The following is a 20,016-nucleotide window of genomic DNA, read 5'->3' as shown; positions in this document are numbered from 1 at the left end:
AGCCACTACGGATAAACCTTTCGGATAGTGCTTCTTGGAGAGAGGACGACATTCCAGTTTTCAGAGAAAGAAATTATCTAGACAGTTTGTTCTTTACAATCTTGCATATCTTGTATTTATCCCATAGTTGTTAAGTATTTATTATATAGTGCTCTTCACTTGAGAGCAGAAGAATTGTAGAATGTTATATAATGCATTGTAATAGAACGTACAATATCATGGCGAAGTGATTTTTTTGTAGTCACAAATGTTTTAATATATTGATGTCCTTATCCCACAAAAGTTATAAGACGGATATCCTCAACCTAAACCTCATTACAGTGAACGTTATAGACGTTCTTTATGGCATTTTGTTTCCAAAACCATAGACCGTTTGCTCTCTTCTAAATGCTTTTTTACAGTAACATGTACCACTGAATAATGTTTGATATCATAGAAATGTGTATTTGTTGAAAATAAAAATTCAAAAATGAAGAACGGGTGAACAATGTGGAAAAGGAAAGGTTAAAGAGTTGAGGCTGGAGAAAGATAAGAGGCAAAATATACAAATATACTGACTACAGCTATAATAAATCATTAACACCTTAATTCATACTTCTACTTTTTCAGATGACCAAAAAGGTATCTTATCATATATTTTTATAAGATCATAAAATTCCTTAAGATTCGTCTTGTTATTATATTTAATCAGTTTTTAATTACATTTCAGGGCCGCCGGTGTTTCTTTTAAACAACAAAAAAACCTGGTTAGGTCAATGTCATGGAGAAGTTATTGTTACTTTAAAAGTATTTACTTCATCTGAAGTCACTAGTGAACAAATTCCAAAACTTGAGGAACAGAAGGACGAAAGGCAATCGTCTGAAGTAATAGGTCCATTGATGAATTCGACATGTAGAGAGCATTTAGTTTTCTATAATGTTAGTGTTAAAGTACCGTGCATCGAAGTGACATTTAATTTTACCAAGTCTATGAATGACGATAGTATGAATTATTCCGCGAAAGTGTGTAATAAATTTGGGTGTGATTTCTTTGACGTTATTGTTATTTCAACAGGTATGTATACTTGTTAAAATCCACTTGCTGCCGCTAATTTAATATGATTGTATATCATGTATCAGACAATACGGTATCTCGACGTGTGTGACGTCAAATGCCAAACTATGAAGTCTTTCGATATATGACGGCACGCTCTAATGACGTTACATTGACGACGATCAATTGAAGAAAAAACATTACACAATATAATCTTCGATAAATTATTTTAAAGAGATACATTTACAGAAATGAACAGGAGCTTGCATTATTTAAATTATGGACATATGTGTCCATCCAGCTGCAAGAAGTTTTGAGTGATTTGTTTGGTATATTTATGTTTATGTGTGTTAATGATATGAGAGTATTAACATGGACATAACAAAATGAGCAGTGCATTTCGAGTTTATACGTCTCAATGTGTCTACCCATTAGATAAATGAATTATAGAAATATTCGCAGATGAATGTGAAGCATAATTGAATGAAAATTACATCTGTATTTGTGTATTCTATGAACAGTAGGAGAAAAAAACCAATTGTTTATACATGTACTATTAATAATTTTTGTTCAGTTTTTCTTTTCTTTCATATTTTAATGCGATTTCTTATTATTTTGTGTTGTAAAGGGTAACGGAAATTAAGTGATGGTTTGTGCCTAACACTGCATTAACATATTTCACAATGTCAATCAATAAAATCGAAGTTTATGTGCATGGCAATGGTTTCTGCAATTACGGTAGAATTACGATTACGTTTCGAAGGTCAAACATTAATCAACAAAACAAAACCTGAAAATTGCTAAACAGAACATTTCGACCCGCTTACGTCAGGCATAACCTGTGGAGTTGCGAACATAGGTTTATTTATAAGTTTATTGCACTGATAAGAAAATGTATGAAAAAGCAATTATCTCGCCCCTCAAAAAAGTTTAGTTTTTCAGTTCTTTCGATGCTACATGTATGTTGTGCACGTTATAGATAAATCAAGATACTACAATCCTGACTATAATTCTGACACGACATAGGCATGATAGATAAGAACCTAGCCTTTATAGTCAAATGTTCTAGATATTTTGTAGCAAAATACATGGGAAGGGCTTGACACAAATTCAACTATGTATAACGATATTTCAAATTGAGGGCAGTTTTGTTTTTTACAACTGCATGATTTCAGTGATTCTGATGCCCTAGAACAAATGTGCACGACATATTTAAAAAATGTCAATACTTATTTCTGAAAGACTAATTGTATTCTCGTTTTATTTTCGCATTGCAGAGCCAAAAGTATCCTTATACATGTTATAATACCTTCCTTTTAAAGTCAATAATGTCATTTAATCACACACAAAATGAAGCACTAGCATCTTAAATAAATGCACTTAAAGATATAACTGTCAACATACAGCAATAGCCAACAAGTGTTACTTATAAACACACATGATAAATAAATCAATGCATAAAAAAATGTTAAACAAAGATAGGCATATGAAAAGGTACTTGTATAATATTCCTTTAAATAAAGAGTAAAACATGTTTATTTTATCCAGTTACAGGTATTCCGGTAGCGCCATCAAATATTTCACTGATGAGTGACGAGACCAAAATATTTTTGAAATGGCATCCAGGTTTAAATAGAGGTTGTAGCCAAAATTTCTTTATTGAATATAAACAGACTACATTGACCAACTGGACGGATATAGGTCCTATACCGGATCATAAGGAGAAAGATGGTGCATATACTTTATCGGACTTACGTCCTGATACACAATACGAAATTCGAATGTATGCCAGGAATAAGGTTGGAGATAGTGTAAAAACAAATATTACGACCATTCTCACAAGAAGTAAGGGATGCACGAATTTACTTTAATAATTGATATATCGATTTGACGATTTAATTTAGTATATTCAATCACATTTTTCTTTTTGCAGCATACAAAAAGCTGGCAAATTATAAATGTAAGACTGGATTCTTCCTTAAACAAGAAGATCGTTAATGATTATTCTAATATGACGTCATTATTTCGCTTTGTAAACAAAGCCGTGTTCTAATTAGCACAAAATATGTTTGACACATGCGCACAAACTAACTGTTTACATTTTCGTTATTTTCCCTTTTTCCTGGTAAATTATATATATTTTAACTGCTTACATAAAAGTCTATTAAATATTGTTATAAAAACATCATATATTTTCCCTGCTATCAGTTTTTAAACTTATTAAATATGAATATGATATGTACTACATAATTCATGAGGAGGATACGGGAACAGCCAAATATTCCTACGGTATTTTCGTACGCTTCGACCTAAAAAAATTCAGTATATGTCCTATTAGCATCGTAAAAATTCCTTCATGTTATGCTCTATGTTCATTTTAACATGGGTATGCACTAATTTTGACCATATTTTACATCTCGATAACGCTCAGTAAAATATCGACAAATGTAATGCCTACCCATGTTAAAATGAGCATAGAGCATGACATTAAGGAATTATTTCTTAAACTTCAAAAGAAATTCTCTATTCTGTAATCAGTGTTAAAAACGGCCATCAAGAACAACATACCTTTGGAAATATTTGCGATCGCAGGTACTTATTTTTTTTGCAAATATCTTCCATTTCAAATAAAGTTTATTTTCATTTTAAATTTCTTGCCATCCGGTGTTTAGTAAACTAATGAGTGTTTTACGTTACTTAAATATTATTGTCTCATCAAATTTCTGGAGATTGTTATCGTACATGTACTCGTACCTCTTTGGACAATATTTTTCTCGAATTAAAACGCAAACGCACCGAAAATAACATCTTTCAATATGGAAAAAGTAAAATGCAACAAAATCCCTACTATAAGATGGAATATTTTTCGATATTTTAAATATTACAAATTGTTTTAGTCATCATTGTCATTGTTTTTTTGTATTTGTACAACGGATGTTTTTTTTCATTAATAAAGAACTGATGGAAGATAGGCACCAGTTCTTGGGGTGGAGTATTACTTCTGTCATGGTCATATTAGCTGTAACATGCTGTGGATTTGTGTTTGTATTCGTCAGAAAGAGAGGTAACAAACTAGAATATTAGTACATGCAAGGAATCTTTAGTATTGTCAATATTGTTTCAATTTTAAGACGTATCTTACTTTGAATTTATAACGTCTTTCATTTATAGATTGGACCATAGATATAAGAATATGTGGTATGAGTGCCAATGAGACAACTATCCCTTCAAGTCACAATTTGTAAAAGTAAACCATTATAGGTCAAAGTACGGTCTTCAACACGGAGCCTTGGCTCACACCAAACAGCAAGCTATAAAGGGCCCCAAAAATGACTGTTGTAAATCCATTCAAACAGGAAAACCAACGGTCTAATCTTTATAAAAAAAAAACGAAAAACGAGAAACACTTATGACCCACATCAACAAACGACAACCACTGAACATCAGGTTCGTGACTTAGAACAGGTGCAAACAAATGCAGCGAGTTTAAACGTTTTAATAGGTACCAACCAACCCTTACCCGAAACAATAGTGTAACATCATAATATAGAAAGACACACCAGTCGGAATTTTAATACACTTTTTAACAGACTGATAAAGCAAAATTTTCTGGTTAAGCTTAATTTTGTTTGGAAAAAAACTTATTTGTGTTGTTAGTGTATCTATATAAAATATCATTTCATAGTAGATGTTCTTTCTAATAATATTATCGGTACTGCAGCAGATGTGGATTTCCACACTTAATGTCTGTTCAGTGAAGCTCGATCTCGAAATATTAGAAAATTATAAACCCAATACAACATTGAAGTATAAGCACCCTACACAAAGCTCTAATTCTAAAAATGTTCTTTTTTCATCGGTACGAAGTTAACATAACGGTAAATAGAAAAATAAATTATTTAGCTTATAGTAATATAATTTAATATATGATAATGCAATTTAAACAAACAGTGTCTTTTAACATGTTAAAATGCAAATGAATAATATTACAGAGAAAAGAAAGCAGTGTCACAACATTAGGTAAACTGTTATTTATTTTCGTCTCAACATGTGTCTTATTTATCTTCCAGCATGACATTCTCTAATGTATGGATGTTACATTATGAAGATGACTAAATATAAATTAAGTAGTTACATATGATTGGACTTCAATTTTTTGGCGTTTTGTATGTTAGGTTACATCTTTTAACACATGATATACTAAAAACAATTAAACGAACTGGCCCTTTTATTTAACTATCTATATATAATTATGTATCTCATCATTTCTTTGTCGACTGTTTGGCTTACAGACGTATTATTTACAATTATAATTGTTTCGACATCAATGTTACTTTTTTTTCAATATCATTACACGACTTCACTACAAAAGTCTGAAAGTCTGAAAAGACCAATTTTTGTCTGAATTTGCAAGAATTTTTACTCGACATTCTCTATTTGTCTGAAATTTTTGTAAAGATTCTTGACAAAGTCTGAATTTGTCTTAAATAAGTACTTGATTTTTCTTGACATATGTCTTGACAGTATTAACATTGTCTAAAAAATATCTCGACACTTTCTCAACAATCTGATAAGTGTCTTGATTAGTCTCTACACTTTCTCAACAATCTGATAAGTGTCTTGATTAGTCTCGACCAATTCTCGATTGTCTTACTTTTGTGTCGATAAGTCGAGAAATAAAGCAAAAGATATATCATGTATATTGGTCATGATTTGTAAAACTCAGAGTTGTCAATCAAATTCAAGACACAATTCAAAATGTTTAGAATATGTCAAGCTTTACTGAGAAAATAAACATGTTGAGAACCTGTCAAGAAATTTCGGGACAGTATTCAAATGTCGAGAATTTGTCAAGCAATTTCAAGACCATGTTCAGAATGTCGAAAATATGTCGAGTAAATTTCATACAAATTTAATATAAATCAAAAATTGTCAAGAAAAATTAAGACATAAGTTGTACTTTTTAAGAATGTCGAGTAATTGTCAATGCAAATTGAGACAAAAATTGGTCTTTTCAGACTTTTGGACTTTGTTGTGCTTGAAGCTCATGTAAATAGTTAAAAAAAAAACTGTGAGCAATAGTCATCGTTTTCTAAAGAGTGCATGACTAGTTAATCAAGTTATCTCGGATAAAATCATCCCCGATAAAGTCAGCTATAATTAATGTATTATAATTATTTCAGAAACTATGAAATTTAAAAAAAAAAATATTCCAACTCTCTCAAGCAATGTTGATTTCAAGGAATTTTCCTATACTGTTTATGTCTCTTTGCTGGGGTATATAACTTCTAATGCTGTAGCGTATTGCATTTAGGCATCGTTGGTGTTCAAATGTGCATGTTAATCCAGACGCTCGAAGTTTATAAAGTGTTTACTTCATCTTTAACAGTGTATTAATATGTCCTCAAATATTACGAAAAGGGGTAATTTATTACTTAAATGAAAATAATCCACATTTCCGAAGTAGCAAATCACATCAGTGGTAGGGTTTGTTTTCTATCCAGTAATTTGTTTTACGGGAGATGATAGTTGAGTTGTTGCTTTCTCGATTATAGTAGCGAGTTTCAGTTCATAGACGCTTATATAATGTAGGATGATCTTTTGACCTTTAAATGTTTTTTAAGACCCCGCATTAAAAAAATTGAGGGTATACCTCTGTCTGTCCGTCCGTCCGTTCATTCGTCCGTCCGTCAGTCTGTCCATCGGTCCAATGAATATGTCTAGTCGCATCTTTCTCAGGAACTTCATCATAAGGATTTCTCGAATATGGTTTCAGGGTTGATATAAGTAATTTTTCTAAAGTTGTTAGCCTGTCCGCAACTGTTCGCCAAAGCGTACTTCCTACTTTGTCGTTTAATACGATACTTAGATTCGTTTTTAAGTGAATTCTGTTTTTGAATGTGTATTTCTATAGGGAAAAAGATCGTCATTTCAGAAGAAAATAATATTTGTATTACCAAATAATTATTCTTCATTTATTATTATTTTATTATTATTATCGTAGTGATGGGGTGGGGGCGGGGGTTGCTGTATTCTTTTCTTAAAGTTGCCACTCATTTGTATACTTAAATGATATCTATGTTAAAATGCATATCAGAAAACTTCACATCTTTAATTCAATAAGATATTGCTAAATATGTATTTATAAATTTTAGACCTTCAGACCTGGATATGAATATACAAGGTACAAATTAATGCAATAGAAAAATTGATTTTTTTTTTTAGAATATTAGACTTTTATTCTTTTTATCTATTTTTTAACTCTCGTTTTTTTTTTCACTCGAATTTTTTTAATATTTTACTTTTAACAATATTTAAGATATGTATATATAGATAGCTACATGTATAATGGTAAATCATTTTGCATTTCTCGTGTTAACTGAAGAATTCAATTTGTAAAGTACTAGAATTAACAAAGATATGTGAAAATTAAGATCAACGTTTTGTTTATTATGTATTTGGATACACACTTATCAATTCACATTGAATCACAGTATTTACATGCAACTACATCAAAATGACTAAATGTGTCTTCAGAGTTGTTAAAGACCTGTTTTCGTTAGAATGTGATACATTCCTTTGGCTTGTTTCACATGATTTAAAATCGAAAACAATAGCCATAGCCATCAGTGAAACAAATATATGTTGATTATAATTAAGTGATCGATTATGTTTAAATTTTATCAGAAAGATTTATTTTTTATAAAATTTCGAAAATGATTTTGAATTACCATATATTAAACAGGACATTTTCAATTCAATATTTCGAGGGAGGAAGTTAATCATAGAAAAAGGAAACGGGTTTGTCAGGATATTCAACTTGTATTGTTAATACAACAAATTATGTCAAAGCAATGCAAACACAAAATGCATATAATATATGGACAGAATTGTTATTACGAAAACAGAAATAAAGCCGTAGAAATCTTGGATACATTTGTTGCAACTTCATTTAACCTATTTGCAAAAAGTATTTGCGTCTTCATTTTTCGGTTGTGCTTACTTTTACTTTTTTTTGTTCATTAAGAATTTGCACCAACACAGTTGTATATATTGTATTAATTAATTTGAAATTTTTCTTACATGTTTTGTAGGTCATTTGTACTTTGGGTTTAACATGTTAACTTTTTTTAGCAATAAAACATGTCTTGTCTATATTGCTAGTATCTTTTTTTCATTTCTCTTTTATGACATCAAGACCCTTACAGATTATTTTTCTCCCAGTTATTTATATAAATCAGAAATGTCTAAATTATTCTAATGTATATGATAAGAAATCATAAAAAAAGGGACTGAGAAATATATTTGGTTTTATTTAATTGGTTTTGTGTAAATGGAAGAACATTTTAAAATCTGTATATGATCCATAACATTATTTTACTTATATTTGTTGTTGATATATAAAACTATAAAAGAACAAACATGTTTTAATTAGCATGAACAAATGATGATTGCGTACAATATGTTAATTCTTTTGTTTAATCAGGGGAGTCAGTTGATAATCGTATGTACCTGTCATCAGACTTTCGTCAATCAAATTTTACTAGACATCAGTCAGAACGATATGAAATGGAAATTCAACCTACTGGACAGCCAAGTTCAGCTTTAGACAGTCGTATGTAAAACATGCACGTAACTAAAACGCAATTTACAATTCCAATTTACCTTAAAAGATCAACAACGTGTAAGAAAACTACGAAAAATGTTTACAAAGATTTTTCTCAAATACAATCATGACAATTATAACGAAACATAAACATCATAGATGGCAGTAGAAATTATTTTAAATGTACTTACAATGTAGCTGCGAAATCCAAGTATTAGAATTGCAATCTGAATGGCGTATACAATTTTACTGCACACGATACTAGAAACAGTTGTATTGCATGCAGTCGTTAACACAGATCCTATCGTATCTGCCGAAGTGGTAGCTGTAAAATGGACATGATTATGCACACAAATTTATTAAATAATTGATTGGTTGATTGATGTTTAACACAAATTTGAACACTATTGTGCTATTTCATGGCGGTCAATTTTATTGGTGGATGAAGCCGGAGCCAAAAAAAAAGAGAAACATATTTAATGACAGTGAAGTGTACTTCTAACGCTTGTCGTTACGATCAGCGATTCATGTAAAAAAAAAACATCATATTTTTCGTTTTACATTTTGTATTATTCTCAGATTACCAAGAAGAGTTGCTAGAGGAACAAAATGTGTACCATGCTGACAGAATCATACCGACACAGGTAAAATAATTAAACGCATAGAATCAAAAAAGATTTTTGTTTCAAATGACAATTTAGTTGAAGTATTTTTTAAAGGTGTGATATGATTTACATTAACATTGAACAAACGTTTGATTTTTTTTTCTTGGTTGGATATTGTCTAATTTGAAACATTTCGCAATGCTTGTCTTTCTTACTCATATTACTTTGTACATAATTCAAAACTTGGTGACAATGTTGAACGCATCCATCCCATCGAACTTGAGATAAAAGAGGGGCGAAAGATACCAGAGGGACAGTCAAACTCATACATTGAAAATAAACTGACAACGGCATGGCTAAAAAATAAAAAGACAAACAGACAAATAATAGTACATAAGACACAACATAGAAAACTAAAGACTAAGAAACACGAACCCCACTAAAATCTGGGGGTGATCCCAGGTGCCCCGGAAGGGTAAGCAGATCCTGCTCCACATGTGGGACCCGTCGTGTTGCTTATGTTATTACAAATCCGGTAAATAGTCAAATTCGGTAGGTCACATTGGTGAAAAGGGACGGGTATTGTAGTTACGACATAAGGAACATATCCGATATCATCTGTGAAACGGTTATTCCATAACGGTCAACCAACTCGTGATGGCGTCCGTAAAATTTACGAAGGGATGATTTCAACTTCACCATTTGGAACTCTTTGTTTAATAGCTTCCTTGGGAACAGCAACCTTCTATCAAGGAAACCATGATAGGAAATACAAGCCCAGGAATATCGTATCAATTGGGAGATATATACTCCGTATACAGGCGCTGCTGGAATGTTGCTACATAACTAAATGAGATAAATGATACAACAGATACAGATAAGTCTGTCTCATATCTTGATTTACATATAGAGTTTGAAAATGAGGGTCGGTTGAAAATACATCTTTACGACAAAAGAGATGATTTCAGCTTCCATAACGTGATTTTTATATTTCTATATAGCAACATTCCAGCAGCGCCTGTATACAGAGGATATATCTCCTAATTGATACGATATTCCAGGGCTTGTATTTATTATCAAGACTTCCTTGATAGAGGGTTGCTGCTCACAAGGAAGTTATTAAACCAGGAGTTCCAAAAGGTGAAGTTGAGATAATTCCTTCGTAAATTTTACGGACGCCATCACTAGTTGGTTGACGGGTATGGGATATTCGTTTCATAGATTATAGCGGATATGTTCCTTATGTCGTAACTACAATCCCATACCTTTTTCAAGAATGTGACCTACCGAATTAGACTTGATACCGGATTTGTACTAACATGAGTAACACACGCACGATGGATGCCACATGTGGAGCAGGATCTGCTACCCTTCCGGTGCAACCGAGATCACCTCCAGTGTTTGGTGTGGTTCGTGTTGCTTAATATTTAGTTTTCTATGTTGTGTGTTGTGTACTATCATTTGTCTGCTTGTCTTTTCTTTTTTAAGCAATGCCTTTGTCAGTTTAATTTCGATTCATGAGTTGCAATGTCCCTCTGGTGTCTTTCGTCCCTCCTTTACGAAACATATGATCATTTTAGAAATATTTGATTATATCAGAAAAAAAAAATAAAGCCATTTTACTATTATTTGTATTGATATTATTATTACATTCATCAAAATTATCATCTTTTACATAATTAAATGAACTCGATTAGAAATGCTTTCAAATGGTAGACTCGTCGAATGAAAGATTTTAAACTTACAAAAAAAATCGTCTTCGAGAAGGATACCTCAAGTTGATTACTCTGAACATCTTTACTGTGATTCCCAAAAGAACAGTTGGTTTTGATGAAGCAGGAACAATGTCATTATCCAAAATTTTCCAGATCAAGTAACACTTCCAGAAGATGTTTCATAGTTTCGTGGATGTGGAATGAAATCTTAAGTGCGGGTTTTTTCAGTCAAAATCGATACATTGTCACTGCTTTTGTAAGGCAATGTGAATATATGTACTATCATGTCTTTTTCTGGTTGATTGTTATCACATAGTCCGTTTTTCTGTATTTTGGCGTTTGTTTTTGTAGTAGTTCAGTGTTCCTGTTGTTCCGGGTTGTTTTTTTTTTTTTGTTCTCTTATAGTTGATGTTTTTCCTTCAGTTTTGGTTTGTGACCCTAATTTTTTTCCAGTTAAATCAATTACTACTGAAGAGCGGTATACTACTCTGGCCTTTATTTATAGCCAAAATCTGAACTGTTTTTTCATAAATGATTACACTTCTATCATGTCTATGTAAGCACAATATACGGTTTTGAAATCTCATTGATCTTCCCCTCTTAACACAATTTGATGATCTGTTATTATGAATGAATATCTAAGATTATACAGTATTCCATGCAACTTAACGATAACTTGTCTGATTTGGTAAAAGGCAGCTGGTGATTATAATCTGCTATAAGTAAGATAGTGGTTGTGCGCTTTATCCATATCCGTATCGACATTGAAAAGTTCCATAATGCGATAGAAAATAATTTGAAAAGTTTACATTTCAGTTATGCAATAGGGTAAAATTTCCACTAAATTTCACACATTTTCTTTTGCAGCATGCTGAATCTAACCTGAACTATGTTGAAGTTACATTTGAAGCAGTGCCTTCGACAAGCACAAGTATTATTCATGGCAAAGAAGACAGAACTATTTATTCTGAAATAGATTTGTTGTGCCATGCAGATGTCATTCCGTCCAGCAGTGAAAGTGACGATGACTTTATGTATGTGGATGGGATAAAGAACTACGATAGACAAACATGCCTCTGAAATTACTATATCGTCATTGATTGTGCAGATGAATCGTCACGTCTTCCATCTTTTGTATAGAGACAGTTTTTGTATAGACTTAAACATTCAATATACATTTTGTAAATACTTAAAGTGTATTACGGTTTTGTTTCTATTTCTGGTAGTTATAGTTGTAATCAATACAAATTTAAGAAATTTTTGAAACACTTGAGTCTTACATTCTAAATGTAAATGACACCGAAGTTGTGGGAAACTGGTTTGTTAAATTGTTTGAACAGGCATTCATTATGTTTCATCCAGGACATTTTTTTCCTTCCCTTACCTTCCCTCTGGTCAACCGTAATATGCATTTATCATGACTTTCTCTGTCCTAAGTTTTCACTTAAAAAAGGCGACTAAAGGAAAAACATTTTTGGTAATTTCTCGCATAACACAACTGACAAACCATTGTATAACCAGTAATACGTTTGTTTCTTATCATTTCTAGTACTGTAGTTAAAGAGTTGCCGCCGTCAAGTGCAATTTGACGGTCGCAACTGCAGTTTTACTGGCGACGCTTAGCATAAAGGAATCACAGGCGCTTCGCGGACAATCCCCCTCTTTCTGCCTTTTTATTATAATTTTTTCTAATTTTCTTAATTTCTTTAGTATTCCAGCTTATTTTCACCCTTTTCACATATTCTTGTTATTGTTTTTTAACAGTAAGATATGACCGATGCCCATCTATTCTTATTACGGAAATTAAGAATTAAGGGGAGTCGGTTATATAATACAATAACTGTTAAATCGTTAGGATAATAGCAAGAATGCGTTAAAAAGGGTCCATTCCCCATGTATTAATTCCTCTGTGCAAAAGTACTGACGTATATATTTCATGGTAAACAAATGCACACCTGATATAAAAATGGAATATCTATTTTTTCAATTACCCAGAAGAATAATTAAAAATTTCTTTGTTTCCGGCAATTCATTTGCGTGTGCTCAAACGTTCTATAGCATTAGTATCGTATGACGAAATTTGCCCCGGATGACCTATAGTTGTTAATTTCTGCATCGAAAATTTTAACAACAAATCTTGTCAAATTATTTGACGACCGTTCATAGGATCCGAACGTTAAGGAAAATGCTCATGTCCTCTACTGAGGGTCTTGATGGGATCCATTCTTTCTTTATTCTTTAATAGTTTATACTATTCTTCTCTATTCTTTATCTGTTTATCCATTATTCTGTATTCTTTATATTTTAAGACCCCGTTATTCTCTATTCTGTACTTGTTTGGCCTATTTTTTCTCTATTCCTTATTTTTTTTTTTTTTTTTGCCTTTTATTCTGCACCTTTTGGCCATTATTCTCTATTCTGTAAACCCCATCCAGAACCTCTTTAATGCCATAAATCACGTTTGATTGTTAAAACTACGTTTTCGACTCCTTACTTTGCAGAAAATTCTTATACAGAACCAGAAGAAAGGCAAGAACCGTTTTGGGTACCCTATTCCTTTATTTCTAGTAAATAAATTGCATTTTGATTTTTTCGTGAAATGGAAAATGGTGTTGCCACTACATTCTCCACTGGATTCTCGTAAACATTTAACAAAAACAAAATCATTATTTCAATCGTTATGAATGGCCAAACAAATTGCTTGAAAAGGTAATACCCTGGATTTAGGAAGAAAGATCTATTGTCCGGCTAGCCGGAAAAAGATAGCTTCGTCTAAATCAAATAATGTGACGGTGCAATAATAACGATTGGAATCAAGCGTACAATCATGTGTATGTAAGTTCCCTCCATTAAAACTGAACTTAAATCTTCGTGGATTACGCTATAAATAATGCATATTTTAAGATTTTTCTTGTCGTAAACAGTATAACACGTCGGTGTGTGTCAGGATTTATCATGTGAAAGACAGACCTTATAGAGATCTTTCTTTTTGGGCAATCCTGGCAGCTCAAGGTATGTTAAACGACAAGAAAAACCTTAAAATATGTGTTGTCTGACTTGTATACCGCAAAAACATATTATGATTATATAACATTTGGGGGAAATTGTATCCCATTTAACGATCATATTAAGGATGTAGTTAGGTGAAGTTAAAAACATCTAGAATTTAAAATTGATACTATAAGTCAGAAGGGCATTAGTAAAGGAACAAAATAAGCTAAAAATATTGATAGGTTATGGAACTCCTTTTTGCGATATTTGATTTTTTTTAAATGGCGGGAAAAGGTTGACTCGGACTTTTACCTTATATTTAGCATTGACATTATTTGGGTCTCAAATCGTAAGAAAAAAAATCTAGAAACTGCTTAAATTTTGGTAATAACCGTTTTGTGAGCTATTGAAATCTCCTATGAAAAGAAAAGTGGGTGATATGGGGAAAATAGTTTACCCTGCATCGTAGGAAAAATCCCAAGAGATGACGAGAATTCATAAACCTGACCTGAGTACATCCTTAAAATGATATATCTTTTTAAAGTTGTTTAAGTATAACAACCCCCTACGGTTAAATAAGGTGAATTGCAACTAGTTTATCTAGATATTTATATACACAAGTAATCACGGTCATGTTACATTAAAAATTACATTTAATGACAGGAAGCAAGTAACATATGAATTGTTTCGGTGTACGAAAAATACAAGTCAATTCGGTAAGTAATTTATTATAATAACTTTATAAAAGGAAATGCTTCGTTTTTCTCTGGTTGTAGATTAGTTTTCAACAATTTTAAATGAATCTATTCAGTACAATTGCTCTCTTATGTCTAGCAATATAAATTTTTTTCTAAAGTAGAGAATAAGGATGAAATACTATTACTCCTCCTCCTTAACATAAATATATAAAGTAACATGGTCGTTCCGCTATAGAAAATGAGAATATTTGGCAATTTGATGGTGAAAACGTTACAGATATATAAAAAAAAGAGGAGAACCTGGTCTTTATATGACCAGACTCAAGCTAGAGACCAATTCTAACGACCAATCAAGCTAACGACCAATTCTAGCGACCACTAAAGAACACAATGGTTTATGTAACAGGGAAAATGATAAAGGATATACACTTAAATTACTCATTTAAGGACATTGTTTAAAATTGAGTTTAATCTATTATAAAACTTATGAAGATAATTATAGAATTCATGTAACTAAATCAAAAATAGAAATGTCCTAAAATCTATTATTGTTTACCTTAATGTCAAAGCTCAAGGTTACATGGATACCATGATGTTATTTAACACATGTATGTTTAATACACCAACATGTCAAATATCATATATCAAAGTCAAAAGATAAAAAAAGTTTTGTCATAGACAAGACTGTATGAAAAGAAGAAGACGATGAACCAGAAACACAAGAAGAAATACTACACTGAAACCTTACATCTTCCTTTGTTGAGGGGAGACTTTATCAATTAATACATAGAAGGATAAATGTTCAACTACCACATTAAAATTGTGAAATTAAAAGCTTTCAAAACTATATTCTTTCAGTTATTTCTTATTTAGTATTTTGCAAAGATTGAGATTGAACTTCAAATAACAGCACTAAAATAATCTATCTTCTATAATCAAAAGAGTGGATTCTCCAAGACGTCTGTACTAAAAATAAGTCTCCAAATCATTTGTTTTTCTTTGTAACCTCAGTTGGTCAATTTTGAAAAGAGTATGTTATGTCAACTATTTTTAAAAGTTTTAACTATAAGCTCAACATTTAATAAATATAAAAGAACAGCGTGCAAATGTTTCTCGCCGAAGAGAATAGTTCATCTGTTCAATGGCAGACATTAAAATAAACAAAACACACTGTGTAATGCCAAACATACTTTTAAAGTTTTAAGAAACAGAAAGCATGCGTCTGAAACATCCAGAAAGCAAATAGTCATCACTACCAAGCTACGGCAGCTCGGGAAATAAATTAGCATGAGTAGCTACAGATAAAAATAAATAATCAATCAGGCAAAAAGTCCTCCCGCCAATACCCATCCCCCTCCACCAGCAAATCAAATGGTCGTCCTTTTTTCTCGTGGACCCATTTGATCTCGATCAATTTGGATAAAGTTAGCTTCCATAAAGTGTTTTCTCTTTGTTTAAATCTTTTAAAAATAATTATGTCTTTAATCAAAAGGGATAGTAAGTTTCTTTACGCTAAGCACGCAGTGCTAGTAATAGCAGCTGTCTTGTTCAACTTCCTTTTGAGATAAAATTATAATATGTTCGGATATAAATATATAGTGATCCTGCGAACTGTTAAAATTTTAATCAGCTCGAACGTCAACATTAATAAACTTTCGGGTTTAATACAGATAATTGATTGATTGATTGACTGATCGATTGATTAATTGATAGCTTGATTGAGTGTTGGTTGCTTAACGTCCAGTATGAAATATTTCATGCATGCTGAGTACGAGAACAAATAAACAATACAAGCAAATTGTAGGTCCTGTAAAAGGGGTCGACCAAAATGAAGGGTAGGACATTTGGACATTTCGTGCAAAGAGCATCTCATAAACACTCTCACTCTATACAAGAGACATTGGAATTAACGTCCTCATTTTGACCGGACGTGGCTTTCAATTTATACCAAATATGTTTGAAGCTATTTTTTATATCAAAATGACATTTAGCTTGCATAAAATTCGTAAATTAAGATAGTGACTCTATAAAACGAAAAGAAACCATGGTTTTTCCGTTCTTCCTTGATTTTAGAAGGGGGAAATGATAAATTAGTTAATCAAAGTCTTCAAAAGGGATTTGTAATCCTAATTTCGAAACTGATAATTTGGCGAGCCTTGTATACACGGAGGTACTAATTTCCGTAGATATTTCGATGCATCGCCATTTACAACGCAATAAAATAGTTGAGGTTTTCGAATGTATCGACGTATTCCTATCGTCTCTTTTTTGGTGCATAAAAGTTCTATTTTTGTAAAAATGGGTAATTCTGTCTCTATTCTCACTGTTTCTATTTGCATTGTTACAAGATTATAAGAATACAAAATTACCACAGTTGTCCCAGACTTCACCGAAATGAAAATAAAAGACGTATGTAAACCTTTTAAAAAAAATACAACATTCTGTCTACTCAATCGAAATTTCCATTTAAATAGTATCTCATAAAATTGAGAATGGCAATGGTATATATGTCAAAGAGACAACAACCCGACCAAAGAGCAGATAACAGCCGAAGGCCACCAATGGGTCTTCAACACAGCAAGAAAATCCCGCACCCGAAGGCGGGCTTCAGCTGGCCCCTAAATAAAAATGTGTACTAGTTCAGTGAAAATGGACGTCATACTAAACTCCAAAACATATCAATGACTAAGATTAAAAACATACAAGACTAACAAAGGCCAGAGGCTCCTGACTTGGGACAGGCGCACAAATGCGGCGGGGGTTAAACATGTTTTGTGAAATCTCAACCCCCCCCCCCCCCCTATACCTCTAGCCAATGTAGAATAAACAAACACACAGCAATACGCACAGTAACACTCAGTTTAAAAGAAGTCCGAGTCCGATGTCAGAATAGGTAACAAAAGAAACTAAGCAAAATGACAATGATACATACATTAACAAAGGACTACTAGCAGTTACTGACATGCCAGCTCCAGACCTCATGTAATCTGATTGAAAGATTATACCTTCATCATATAAAAATCAAGCACAATCCCTTCCGTTAGGGGTTTAGAATCATACCATCATAAAATATATGAGAAGAACATAACCCGTATCATGCCAACAACTGGTTTTAGAATAAATGTGTTTATTTCCAATGCAAAGACCCTATGAGTGAATCAATATTAAAAACCAAAATATGCCGTTGTTGATCTTCTTAAAAAGATTACGGGTGACTGTGCAAAATATCAAAACAATTAGAATTTTGAAAACTAGATCACAGTGTGCTCTTCTAAGGGGAAATAATTCCTGCTATCTTACACCATTTTTACATTTTTATCTCCCTTCCGCTAACAATTTGTCTTTATATTGAATGTTTAGATTATAACTAAAAAGTGTGCACAACTTACAGAATAAAATATCGAATTTCATAGCCATCAAAAGATATAGTGAGGGCAAATTGTAAAAAGAAAAATCCTTATACTAATTTTAGAGGGAAAATATTGTACATGCCGCGCCTGTTTTTGTGGGATTTGAACCCAAGCTTCAATGACGGCGTGACAACTCCGACTGAACGGTGTCCAGTATGCTATATATTACTAAGAACACTATATATAACACTGGTAATGTCTAGGCTAGAACCGTTCTCCATGACGTAAACTAGAACAGCTATCTGATAGGGAAGTTAGATGTGTTTTCCCTGTAAAACATATTTTAGATAAAGAAAAAAGAAAAAAAGATTAAATAGTAGCAATGATAAAGCCTTGAATGTATGTTTTAGTACTATTTTCGCCAGGTTAATATAAATCAATGTTCAATTCATTTTGCATATAATACAGTTTAATAAATGAGGTTATATAATGCACTTTTATTGTTTGAGGGTCTAAATAAGGGTGGATAGGGGTATACAGAATAGAGAGTAATGGGCATAAAGTACATGTACAAAGAATAGAAATAAACGGACAAAAGAACAAAGAATAATTGTGTGCTAAAATATAAAGAATAGACTGAGGATAAAAAAAATAAGGAATACAGAAATGAATTACCCCCCCCCCTAATCCAGACCCTCATAAATTTGGGGTGGGGGGGGGGGGGTCTTTCGTTTTTTTAATTGTTTATTTTGTTAGTCCATTTTTCTCTTGTCCCTCATACTTCTCCAGTCTTTATTGTTTTCTCATATTTTTCGCTATTCTTTATTTTTTCGGCACTTTATTCCGCACTGTTTGACAAGTTTTCTTTTCTCTATTCTGTAAAACCCACTCATCCTTAGTATGTCCTTAATATTTAGGAAGAAAGACAGTATGAATATTGCGGATGTTTAAACCAGATAAAAATTCCGATAACACACTGACCGTTTTTTCTCGAGGATTGTTTTGATACCCGGATTTACCCGACATTATATATTCTTATGTAACTATCGTATATGATTTCGTAATTTTTGCGCACGTTAGTATAAAAAAAGGTCATACAGTTAAAAAACTGAAATAGTAATACACATTTTGAAAATTACCAATACTAAATAATTAATCATGAAAAAATACAACGATATATAGAAATTGAATAAAAACCAAAGAAATAACAAGGAAAACTAGATAGGCTGATCTTTGGTCGGGTTGTTGTCTCTTTGACATATTCCCCATTTCCATTCTCAATTTTAAATACACAAATACACCAATAAAATTGGAAAATAAATAAAAAGTCAGGAATTAAAACTGTTACATGAACTATTCTAAAACAGTCCTTCGCCGCGATATAGTTTTTTTTTGTGCTGAGGCAGCGTAAAGGAACCACCAATCAATAAATCTAAAACAGTCCTCCTGAGCATTTCTGACAGATTTGAAGCGAATGGGTTAGAACTGATCCCAACTGAAACTTTGATCTGAGAAACGTACGGATTCATTGATCGGTATGACTGAGTCGCCAGAGAAATTTTAAGGAATGTTTATATTTTATCCAGTAAAGGGGAATAAAACTAACAACAACAACATATATTATCACTTTCAGGTTCTTACTAAGTTATCATTCCCAATTTGTTAGCTTTTCTTTTCTAAAAATCTTAAAATCTCAGGAAAATCACAGTTTGAGCAAATCCACACCCACATGGTTAAAATGCATGTCAAGGAAGTGCAAGAATTGTTTAGGTCCTTTTAAATTTAATTTCATATTTAAATATTGTTGTTGAAATTTTAAATTCGTAAAAATCTGAATTGAAATTTATGATCGATAAGCTCACCTGTACAAAGACGAACCTTTTTGTCCAAGGACAATTACGCTCACACGCACCCAAACACAAACACAATTGCATGAGAAAACAAATGTTCCTACTGTCCAAGTTCATATACACCACCTACAATTAAGTTAGTTACAGTAAAGGGTGCAGAGCACGTAC

The 20,016-nt window shown here is 32.1% G+C and overlaps 1 protein-coding gene across 1 annotated transcript; it reads left to right on the top strand.

The window, feature by feature from the left end:
• Nucleotides 1–715: 715 nt before the first annotated feature.
• On the top strand, nucleotides 716–12,213 carry LOC127736590 (uncharacterized). Its single transcript, XM_052247154.1, has 8 exons — nucleotides 716–1,054; nucleotides 2,582–2,878; nucleotides 3,990–4,097; nucleotides 5,026–5,053; nucleotides 7,189–7,217; nucleotides 8,520–8,648; nucleotides 9,219–9,283; nucleotides 11,827–12,213. Exons 1-8 carry the CDS (start codon nucleotides 880–882, stop codon nucleotides 12,037–12,039), a joined length of 1,044 nt encoding a protein of 347 aa, XP_052103114.1. The 5' UTR covers nucleotides 716–879; the 3' UTR covers nucleotides 12,040–12,213.
• The last annotated feature ends 7,803 nt before the right edge of the window (nucleotides 12,214–20,016 follow it).

This window comes from Mytilus californianus, unplaced genomic scaffold (genome assembly GCF_021869535.1).
Source record: "Mytilus californianus isolate M0D057914Y unplaced genomic scaffold, xbMytCali1.0.p SCAF_34, whole genome shotgun sequence".
NCBI classification, from domain to species: domain Eukaryota; kingdom Metazoa; phylum Mollusca; class Bivalvia; order Mytilida; family Mytilidae; genus Mytilus; species Mytilus californianus.
The sequence above is the reverse complement of the archived record's forward strand: the minus strand, read 5'-3'. Positions and strand labels throughout refer to the sequence as shown.

Excerpts from the sequence above, each read along its gene's own strand:
- LOC127736590 (XM_052247154.1), top strand. The coding sequence starts at position 880 with ATGAATTCGACATGTAGAGAGCATTTAGTTTTCTATAATGTTAGTGTT. Across the intron at positions 1,055-2,581 it reads CGTTATTGTTATTTCAACAG|TTACAGGTATTCCGGTAGCG; the intron begins GTATGTATACTT and ends TATTTTATCCAG. Across the intron at positions 4,098-5,025 it reads TGTATTCGTCAGAAAGAGAG|AGAAAAGAAAGCAGTGTCAC; the intron begins GTAACAAACTAG and ends ATAATATTACAG.